Here is an 11,849-nt window from a genome sequence, read left to right on the forward strand (position 1 = left end):
ATAATAATAATAATAATTAGCAAATATTTTCCCTCCTTAAATAATATCATAATTTACTCATTCTTACGTTTTTCCACACTTGTTCGAGTTTGTTTTACAAACATTTTTCAAAATATATATACTTTGTGTTCAAATTAACTCATACAGGTTTGAAACAAATGGATGGTCAGTTAATGATGAATTTTCATTTATCGGTGAACTATCACTTTAAATGGTAGGCTACCGCACATTGCATAATTTACAATCATCCAATAGATGCACGTGTTAAATAAATGAATAAAAAATAGTTCGGTACTTATTTGTATCATTTTATTCCAGTCAATTATTTAGTGGCTCTTGTTTCACGGTCCAAAGATTAACACGAAAGCTCTAGAAAGGCTACTGGAAAAAGTCACAGCTGGGGCGCGAGCACGCGCGCTCTTGCCGAAAGAAACCGAAAGTGTAATCACGTCATGTGGGGAGGAGACCCTTACTTTCCACCGCTCACTTCTGCCATATAAATACACTCGCACACTATTATAGAGCATGTCAGGTTGTGTGATTCAGATCATCCAAGAGGAGCATCCCACTCTCAGGTCTGTCCAGGGACTACGAGAACTATCGTCAAAGTAATCTTTTATTGACTAACTTATCCATAGCATACATCTAAACAGCAGATATTGTGAACTGAGATTTACGAACTGTTATTAATCTAATATAACTTAAAAATGTTCAAGGCAGTTGAAGTTCATCGGTGTAACTATCTTTCTATTCTAAAAGCTTGTGCCGCGCGTTAAATAATGTCACTGTGTGTTGCATCGCTTTTATTCCTGATCGTTACCAGAATAAGATTTGAAAGGAAAAAAGCATGGCTTGAAATATTTTGTTACCTAAAATGTGTAACATTTTATTTTTCTGAAGAAAGCCGAACCCTAGCCGTCCTGAAACACTTGTGTTTATTTCACGAGAAACGTTTTGATGATCAAAGGATGACTCAGTCGCTGTTGCCCGGTTATGAAGGAAGAAGTAGCCTAAGTGGGTCAAAGGGAGTGTCACGCGTTGATGATGATTGCGGTTTATGATCTTCAGTGTTGCGTCCAGGACAACAGAACATTCTAGAAGTTCCGCGTGTTCACCTAGAAGTTATTTACTTAGCTTATGTTTGAAATGTTGACAGATGCCTATGTTTGAACTAAAAAAAAAAAAAAAAAACTGCATTCACAATACAGAACAGCCTCGAGTGCACCATTGCTTTAAAAAATAAATAAATAAATAAATAAAAGGGGACATTTTTAGATTCCATCTTATTCTGTAAATGAATTAAGAGAATATAGAACGTGAAATAATACTTTATTCTATGCAGCTTTGTGCTATTTCAAAGTGAACAGGTGTTCACTTAACAACTGGAACGCTGTAATGACCAATCAGAAGCCAGGAAAAAGAATTCGCTAAGGTTTGATGTCTTACTTGCTGAGCTTTTACTTATTGTTAAATCTCTTAAACTCATTGATATCAATAAGAATTATAAGTTTCTTAAGATTTATGTTGACATTTTTCTTAGGCTACTGATTGCTCATGTTAGGGGCCAAGCACCGAAGGTGTTACCGTTGGCGTTCTTCTTCTTCTTCCGCTCGAGTCTATGGCAGCCCATAGAACCGCTTGCGGGAAAGTTGTTAAATTTGGCACACTGATAGAGGACAGTGTTAACATTAACCATAGCAAATTTGGAGTCTCTAACTCCAACTCTCTAGCGCCACCACTTGTCCAAAATAAAACAATTTGTATGCTAATATGTTTTGAACCATCAGGCACAGAAGGAAAATAATTTTTTCCTCTGAATCCTTTCAAAATGCAAAAATCGCAAGGTTTAGTTTTTTCGCTATTTTACGGTTAGTCCAATTTTCACAAAAAATTTCTCAAATCATCTTCAGACCATGCTGGCAAAAAGCTATGGAATTCAAGTTGATTCTTCAAACCGTTCTCAGAATCGAATTCGTCAAAAATCACGCAAAAATGCACTGAGACCAAACTTGGTGTGTGTTATTAAAAGCATTACCTGAGGCTACCTGCAGTGTTTCGGCGCAGTGCCCCCTAGGGTGCATGGACCATTTAGAATTTTGTACTAAAACATATTTTTTTCATTTTTTTACGAACACATTGTCATCAGTATGATGACCTGAGGGAGCCCGTTTAATTTTAAGCCAACTCCACCTAGTAGTAAAATAAAATATACACATGCTTATAACTGATCGACTTATTTTCACATGAGTTACCTTTTTAGACTCCTGAATCCTTACCGAGTCCAGCAATAACAAACATGCTAGATTTTTCCTTATGGTTTGTGCAACGTTGCATTTTAGTGCTTAAAAACATTTGCCAATATCTTAAAAACTCTGATCAACTGTCTATAACTCCAAAACAAAATTTGATGTTTTTTTATACCAACTTTTACACACATATGTATGGTCTAAGGACACATAAAAAATGGCCATGAACTATAATATATTATTATGATATAAAATGGTATATGTTAAGAAAACATTGGTGTACCATTACGAAACTTTGTATGTACCACCGAGACCATGACCTGAAAGTACTCAGACAATGCCACCTTGTGGTCAAAAGCTATAATTAAATTTAAAATACATGCTAATAGCTTTCTGTGAATTTTGCCTATTGTAATGAGACCGGTTTTAATAGACTCCTTGGGTCATGCTGAGAACATTGATACTACTGTTGCAATAGTCAGCCAAACTTCCTGTCTGCCATTTAGATTTTCTTTGAAAACTTACTTTTCGAACACCTCATAGACTATTGGTCCGATTCTCACCAAAAAAGTTATGAATTTTGTGTTAATAGACAAAACCGTTTTGGCATAAAACAGCAACGAATTTGAGGCTTGATGGCAAAATGACACTTGAGCCTGTATCCCTGTAATTCTTTGGCATATTGACACCAAACTTTGTGTGTGCCACTGTCAACTCACACAGAATCGATTTGATAACAGCGCCACCTATTGGTCAAACGTGATAAGCCAATAAATCATGCTAATCGAGGTTGTATTTATAAATCATTTTTCAGACGTTTTAACTAAAATCATCCTAAAATGGCTTCAGTGACTCATTGTTACAGTTGGTCTGATGCTCCATGCCATGCTTAGCTCATCAATCTGCTTGCAGCTATATTTATGTCCCGAGCACTGCAGTGCGAGGACCCTATTGGAATTGCTCCATTTATTGTTTTTTGTTTTTTCTTCCCTTTTCTCCATTTACCTTTTATGTTATCATAATACAGTGCTGTTTTTTTGTTTCTTACTAAAAAAAAAAAAAAAAAAAGGTTAATATAAGCATTATACATTAAGGAAATGTGTGAATCTTAAATTCTTATATAATTTTTCTCTTCTGTTTCAGGTTTTTTTTTCTATGAACTAAATAAAAATAAAAAGTTTTCTTCATATAGAAAGTATTGAAATTCTAGAGCTGGATACACAAGCACACTCAAATAGCATCTGAGACTGATTTGGCTCATTCTTTGCTCTTGGCACTGGTTTGGACCATGCCGGACCTGAAGAAGTTTCTCACAGAGGGCCTGATCCAAGTAGCTATTCTTCTCAGTCTGGCTGGGATGCGTGTGGACGTGGATCCCTACCTGCCCCCTTTAAGTGAAATCATTCTGGGCCCAAATTCAGCTCTAACTCAGGCTCAATTCCACAATCTTCGAAATATCTTGGATGGATATAACCTGCACCCAAAAAGCGCAGATCTAGATGGGTTCTTCACAGCTCGCAGGCTTCTGAGCTGGGTTCGCTCCCTGGACCGCCTGCAGGTGCCAGCGGCGGAGCTGGAAGCCTGGTTGGTCCACGGGGAGCCTGACAATGGAGTCTCCATTCCAGCTCAAGTGGCTCTCCTCGAGGAAGGTGGAGGACTTGAAGATGTGGAGGAACCCTCAGAGCTGAGCATGAGGTTGGGAAATGGAGGAGAAGTGGGTTATGATGCAACTGAGGACCAAACCCTCGGAGCTTTAGGGCACATGTCAAGAAACCTCAACCTTCCAAATGATGATGAACTCCTTAAAGAGGTAAGCATGGAAGACAGGGAAAACTTCAAAAGGGTTTCCTATTTATGTCAATGACTTGTTTTGTGATATGTTACATAATAATTCAAGTAAATATTTGAGGAAGAGAGGTTGGTGCTAGCAACACACTCCATACAAGGATATTTGTGTTTATTTTTAAAAAGCCATAACAAGAATAAAAATATAGTATATTTGGAGAATATATATTATATATATACTAAATATATATTTTTTCATAAATACTTCCATTCCAGGGTTTGGGGTCAGTAGGATTTATTTTAAAGAAATTAATATTTATAAAATTATTAAAATTGTAATATTTCATAATTTCTGTTTTTATAGAATTTTGGATAAAATAAATACAGCCTCGGTGAGCATGTGGTTAGAATTCTCAAAAAAAAAAAACCATTCTAAAGACACCAATTTTTTAACAGTAGAGTACAAATATTTATCAAAATAAATAGTACATTTACTTGTGCACCACAACCAATTTCTTAACTCTAATTAGCTCTGTAATGTGATAATGATAGGTAACCTAATGATAGGTAAAAATTGATAGCCTGAATGCACTGTAAGTCACTCTGGATAAAAGTGTCTGCCAAATTCATACATTTAATTTACTTTAATTTAATTTAATTTAATTTAATTTAATTTAATTTAATTTATGTTTTTCATAGTGTGCAGAAATGTGATTGAACAGAAGAACAAGAAGAAAAACAATAAGTAGCTGAACCATTTAAATAATAATAATAATAATTTTACTAATTGCAATTCTGTAAACACACCCAAACACCACTGGCTGTATACCAAAAATGTCTAGCCCAGATAAGGAAATGGGTTTGTTATTTAGTTGGAAAAACACATGTATCCCTGTCTTTGCCCTGAGGCACAGCTGAGTATTAGGCAACTTCGAACATCTGATACTTCAGCTTGGCTGGGTTTCCTCTCCATGTGTTACTTAAGCGTTGCATGTTGTTTTTTGTCCTACTGACCGTGAGAGGTTCATGAGACCCAGAGTATTCTGGGTAATGGGACTAACATGATCACTGGCCTGTATACTAGCATGTATTATAAGTTTCTATATTGTAGACACAACTGCAACAAATGATTTACAGACTCCAGAATAACCAGCAACGTTCGAAAATAAAAGTCCAAAATCTTATAAATCTAATATTAAGGGTAATTTTTGTTAAACCCATATGATTTATTGATAAACTGTAAGAATACTTTGATGAAAATGTACTCATTTCAAAAGCCATCCAAGATGGAGATGAGTTTGTTTCTTCATCAGAGCAGTTTTTGAGAAATTCAAAATGAATGGGTGCCGTCAGAATGAGAGTCCAAACAGCTGATAAAAATAGCTGATAAATTCATCACAATAATCCACACCATTCCAGTCCATCAATTAATGTCTTGTCACATCAAATTGTACGTAAACTGTACGTTTGTTAGAAAGTATGGTGGAATGATGGATTCATCATTAGGCATTTTTCACTTAAAATCATTGCTTCCAACTAAAATACCAATCCATATTCTATAATAATGGTTTCTATAGTGAAAAAGTCCATCCTCTGTTGTCCTCTCACATTAAAATACACCAACATATTTGTTTAGAACTGTTTTGTACTTGTAAATGGTGTTTGATTTGTGCATATTTATCTCTTGATTCAGACAAGATTAATTTGTCAATGGGGAAAGTATAATATTGTGGATTAGGGACGCATTAGGGAGCGCATTTTTACTTCACATGACTTTAATTGGTGGACTGGAGTTGTGTGGATTACTTGTGGATTGTTGTAATGTTTCCATCAGCTGTTTGGACTCTCATTCTGACGGCACCCATTCACTGCAGAGGATCCTTTGGTGAGCAAATTATGAAATTATGAATTTCTTTAAATCTGTTCTGATTTAAAAACAAACAAACAAGTTATCTACATTTTGGATGGCCTGAGGGTGAGTAAAATAATTTTTGTTGGGGTGAATTGTTTGTTCCTTTGTAGTGTTAAGCTGGTTTGTCACATGACCCACAGCAGACTGCCAGCATATGCCCACAGTGTCCAGCAGACTATTTATTTAGTGTGACTGTGAGCATCTTCCTGCATGTGCACCCACATCATTGACATTTGTGAGAAGCATCAAGACTCTTTCTTTTGCTTTCTATGCACATGCAATGCGACTCAGTGGCACAGCTAGGGAAATTTCAACTGGATGCTTTTTACTTTCTGTTCGTCCAGTGGGCTTTGTAACAGAATAGGAGACTACAGACAGTATAGCAGTTACTGAACCTGAATTCCCCTTAAGTAAGGACCCTGTACTTAGAAACAGTTGCCATGCATTTGTCAAGTCACCACATGTGCGGACCAGATCAGATTTGACAGGTTTCCATGCACCTGATACACAGGGCTATTTCTGAACCAGACTGTTTGTTAGGGTGTTATGTAGAAAAGGCTGAAAATTTGGCCCTATGGTACATTTGACCTGAACTGATAGGCAACATTGTCTGTCTGTTGACATTTTTTTCATTTGTTAAGTCGAATCTTAATAATGCCCTGATTCAAAAAAGATAAAGCCATTATGAGTGAGTCATTGAATCATTCATTCAAACAATCTCAAACAAACTGATTTATTCAGGAATGGAACAAGTCTTTATGAAGGAATTATTGTAACTTTCATTTAACTTCCTCTTTCAAATGAATACATATTTGTATTTACTTTCAAAAATATATTAAAACTTTCAAAAATACTTTGACGCCGTCTGAATCACTGTAGTTCATATGAGGGTATCTGTACTTGACCAGGCAGACTAGTTGTGACCCCAGCTTGAAGTTTGACCGCTGTTAAACATGCCTGAGCATGTGCTGGCTTGGCGTCCACAGCACCAGCCGGCTTGTTTTGTAATCCGAGAAGACAGGCACATTTGCTTTCGCAATGCCTGTTTACCGGCTACTGATCAAGTGTCTGGACCCATCCCCTTAAAACCAACTCAATGGACAGTATGAACGGCCTCTTCCACTGCTCTATATACTTTAAGCTTAAACGTAAACAGGCAATGTGTCCTTGTCAAACCCTTTCTAGGACTGAGCATATGTAGGTGTGGACGTTGATGTGTACTGAATAGGTTACATGATTAAGTGATGCCCTAACCTTAATAAGGCAGGGGGAACTTGGGTTGTTATTCCCCTAATACCAAAAAACATATTAGTCAACCGCTATGCTTGTCACAAGAACCACAGGAGTCTCTGGGGGCTAAGGGGATTTCCAAAAACAACAGCACAGACACCCAAGAGACCAATCTCTTCCATTAATACCCCTCCAGAATAGGGAAAGGGTAGGTCTATTTATAGCCAAAAGCTGTCTGTTGTCCTTAAATGTATGAGTCCCATATATAAAAGTTGGAAAATTGGAAAATTTTTCATCACTAGGCCAAAATATCACACACCTTGATGTCACTACTGTAGGAAGTGCAGATTTTTAATGGGACACTACATTTTATTCAAAACATGATGGATATTAACTTATTATCTTCTATGTCTTTTGGCTTTAATAAGATTTCCCAAGAAACAGGTGATAATAGGGCCTTTCGCACTGCCAGACCTTATCATAGTATCAGAACTAATTGTGGAACTACCCACTTTTGGGTGTTTTCGCAATGCCAGAACTAGGTGCAATTTTAGTACTGGAATGCCTTTTTCGAGAACCAAATTAGCTCCTACTCCGGAGCAGGGTCTAACCAGCTCAACTGGTACTATCACATCCTCTTGTTAATGTTGTTCTTTGTTATTAAAGGGATAGTTCACCCAAATAGCAAAATTATGTCGTTAATAACTTACCCTCATGTTGTTCTAAACCCGTGAGACCTCCGTTTATCTTCGCAACACAGTTTAAGATATTTTAGATTTAGTCCGAGAGCTCTCAGCCCCTCCATTGAAACTGTGTGTACGGTATACTGTCCATGTCCAGAAAGGAAAAGTTATTAATGACATAATTTTGCTATTTGGGTGAACCATCACTTTAACGATGTTGTTGAACGCCACACATTGACATCACTGTCGACCGGCTTACATCACGTCCTAGTACACGCTGTTGGTGCGAATGCAACCCTTTAAATGGTACTAGGAAATAGTTCACGCAAAATCATCCCAGTACTTCAGTTCTGTACATTAAGTTCTGGAACTAAAGGAATGCGAATGGGCCATCCACCAGGATCCCTGTTCTTTCAGAGCACCTGAGCACGACAAACTCGTAATTACAACGACATACGTGGGAAGTTTCCATAGACTATCCTGACTTACCTTGACCACCACTTCCTGTGATTCTACAAATGATCCTTACGTTTGCATTTGCAGGAGGGAGATGGTATGTCTTTCTTCTGGGAGCAGGAACCTCAAAATGTCCACCAGGAGCAGCTGGAAAATGCAAGAACCCAACCTCTCAACATGTTTAATGAGGACGAAGAAGAGGAGGATGAGTTTATGGTGGAGAGCTGGAGACAAACAAATCCATTTCACAACCAGATGTTTGAAGAGGATCTGCAGGTATGACAGTTAACATACTTACAACAAGGCACCAAATAAATAGAATATTTATATGTATTTATACAATTAGCTGCAATATCTATATCTGCAGTAAGTACTGAAATCCTGTGAAGTGGCCACAGAACACACTTAAAATTGAATGAACATATGGTGTAAAAGTTGAGTGTGCAACTGAATTCCGTGCTATTTGTCTTGTAACTGCTGTCCTTGATGAAGACATTCCTCGTTCCAAAGCAGTGCAGCTCTGCCTTCATAGTATGACCTTGACAGATAATAGATTCATATGAGTTTTACCAAACTATTTCCTCATGCTCACTTGCTCCTTTTTCAGTTGTCAAGTGCAAGGGAGCATGCTTCTCTTTCCATTGAAGAGTGCTTGCATCTCATCGACGCAAACTTCCACTCAGGAGGAGATCCAGAGGTAAAAACGATCTTTTTACTATAATTTGTGCAGCAAGAATAGTTTTAGAGGTGGAGAGAGGCTTTCCAAACTACATTAAAAAATCATAATTTTTCTCAGTTGTCGGGTCCTGGTGTACAGGATGAAGGAGAACATGCACTTTCAGAGTTTCAGGGGCCACTCATGTCACCCTTGTTGCCTGAACAGGAGCCTACAACATTAGAGCAACAATGGCAAGATGTTTTGGCCATCATGGAATCGCAGGTATGAAATGAGAAACACCTTCCTGTCAAGTCCCGAATTGCAAGTTAATCAGTGCTTTGAAAAGTGAATGAACATATCGGATGCGCTGTATCAGTTGTTTGTGGAGAAACGTCGAGATCATAAGGGGGAAAAAAAAGAATTTTAACTCTGTAATATCATCATTTGGAGGAAAAACATACTTTTTCCTCGACTACTCAAAATGTGTTTCTAGGTCAAAGACAGGTAATATGTTTTATGGGTTTTGACCTGGCAGCTAGAGAACTTTATTTGACTCCTCTTATCTCTACAGGACATGGATACAGCTGAAACAGTAGACCAATCACCCTTCATGGATACAGCTGAAACAATAGGCCAATCTCCCTTCAATATCAGTGATCCAGACACAAATACTGGATCAATTGGAAACATTATTCAACAGGATGTTAGCCTTCACCAAGCCGCTCTACCAAGATCCACTGAAACACAAAACCGCACTACAACCAGTAACAACCACTCCATGCCAAACATCAATTTGGACAATTCATCTAACGTAGAAGCCTTTGAAGACTCCGATATCATAGACCTCTTTCTGACTGCTGGCACTAGCCTGCCAAGCCCTATAGATCCTCTGCTGGAGGAGGCCATGCTTGATGAGATTGGTCTAATGGATTTGGCCCTGGTAGAACTTAGCCAGGCACAGTCTGAAGAGATAAACCCAGTGGATTCTGACTCTGGTTTATCCTTGGACTACAGTCAAAGCCCTGCCTCTCCTAGTGGATCTGAATCTTCCAGCTCCTCCTCATCTTCTTCACTGTCCAGCTCAACCCCTGGTTTGATGGATGAGGAAGGCGCTGTGGGCTACACCCATATCAAAGAAGAGGATGAAGATGTGGGCGGGTACATGCCAGGACAAAGCAAGATGTGTCAATCAAGCTTTTTGGAAGCCAGACAGTTCCATCACCTTCCTTGGCTCGAACACATCGGGCACGATCATACCTACAACCAACCGCAAAGCCAGAAGAAACCTCCGAAAGATCTTTCCGACGAGTCGCCGAAAAACAAGGTGCTGGATCATATTTCCAGCCGGGACGAGAAACATGCACGTTTGATGAATCTCCCGTTCTCCAATGAACACATCGTAAACTTACCCGTCGATGAGTTCAATCGGTTGCTAGCCAAATATCATCTCAATGAGGCTCAGCTCACGCTTATCAGAGACATTCGCCGCAGGGGTAAAAACAAAATGGCTGCTCAGAGCTGTCGTCGGAGGAAGCTAGATGTCCTGCTGGGACTGGAGTGCAGTGTGGATAGCCTGCGACGCCTCCGGGCCAAACTGCTCAGGGAAAACTCTGAGATCTTGCGCTCCATCAGGGAGATGAAGCAGCATCTTAATAGCTTGTATCAAGAGGTTTACGAGAGACTGAGGGAGGAACAGGGACTGCTGTACAATGACAACAACTTTACTTTGCAGCAAGACAGCACCGGCCATGTAACATCACAACGCAGATCAGATTCACACTCCAGACGCAAACTTAGCAAGAGACAAAAACACAAGAAGTGAGATGGAGGACTCATGCTATAAAAATGCTCAGGAAAAATGCTCTCTGCTGTGAAATCCACCTGATGGTTTTCCACATTTCGATGGGAATTTGCACCAAGTAGGGTATATTTACCCAAGTGATCATCCTTGATCATGTATTACAGTATACTATGTAGGCACACAATACACCCTGACCACACATCAGGTTCCAAGGTTTTGTTATTATAAGGCCATATCATGAGTTTCCTTTGTCTTTTAAGATAAAGGTGTTCATGTACTCTAAAAATCTACTGTAATAGACAGCTAAACCACAGTTTGTGTGTAAGGCTGTGTCTAACCAGAGAAAGCTCTCAACGCCGTTGTATGTTTTACTTGTAAACAAGGCGCAGCAGAAAACAACAGATTGTTTATTTCACAGAGAGGGTGAAAAATTCTCATTAAAGAAGCCTTTTCACTCAGATATACATCACAATGGGGGGAAGACAGACAATTACAACTTGTTTCACGTCCACTTTAAGAACAAAACAGGGCTAAAAGAACATAAGGAGTATCTGAAATTGTTCCCAAAATCAGAAAACCAAAATAATCCAAAATTAGAGCAGCAAATGGTAAATTATGCTTGGAATCCAAGCACTGAAACAAAGGTTTAATGCATTTTAACTACCGCTTACTGGTATAATAAGTGTTGGTTTGGCATCTCATTATGGGGAACACCTTCATACCACGTCAGGGTTAGGTTCATTTTGAGCAGGATTAACATTACAGTAACTAAACAGCAGGGTTGTAAGGATGAGGATTTTTGACCCACCGTTTTGATTGCTTATTTTATTGTCTTATTACAGATTACGTTACTGTAACTCATTGATGAAATGTTTGTTAAAATACCAGTTCTGTATTTGATGTTTTAAAATACTCCGTAAATAATTTAAACTTTTTTTTTTTATATATACATATTCAATCATCTACCTTGTGCTGAATATTTTGCAGTGAATTTATGTTCTTGGTTACCAGCTGGGATTGTTCTTGATTCAATTAAAATATTTATTGTACAGAATTTTCAGCTGCTTTTTTTTTTTTT

The 11,849-nt window shown here is 38.3% G+C and overlaps 1 protein-coding gene across 2 annotated transcripts; it reads left to right on the forward strand.

The window, feature by feature from the left end:
* The first annotated feature begins 467 nt into the window (after nucleotides 1-467).
* Nucleotides 468-11,825, forward strand: LOC127946266 (endoplasmic reticulum membrane sensor NFE2L1). 2 transcript variants are annotated; one of them, XM_052542732.1, is made up of 6 exons: nucleotides 468-608; nucleotides 3,390-4,056; nucleotides 8,400-8,588; nucleotides 8,920-9,009; nucleotides 9,109-9,252; nucleotides 9,542-11,825. In XM_052542732.1, exons 2-6 carry the CDS (start codon nucleotides 3,535-3,537, stop codon nucleotides 10,790-10,792), a joined length of 2,196 nt encoding a protein of 731 aa, XP_052398692.1. In that variant the 5' UTR covers nucleotides 468-608; nucleotides 3,390-3,534; the 3' UTR covers nucleotides 10,793-11,825. The 2 variants fall into 2 exon arrangements, with proteins under 2 accessions (XP_052398692.1, XP_052398698.1); XM_052542738.1 differs by having other exon boundaries at nucleotides 505-575.
* The last annotated feature ends 24 nt before the right edge of the window (nucleotides 11,826-11,849 follow it).

This window comes from Carassius gibelio, chromosome A3 (genome assembly GCF_023724105.1).
Source record: "Carassius gibelio isolate Cgi1373 ecotype wild population from Czech Republic chromosome A3, carGib1.2-hapl.c, whole genome shotgun sequence".
Classification (NCBI taxonomy): Eukaryota; Metazoa; Chordata; class Actinopteri; order Cypriniformes; family Cyprinidae; genus Carassius; species Carassius gibelio.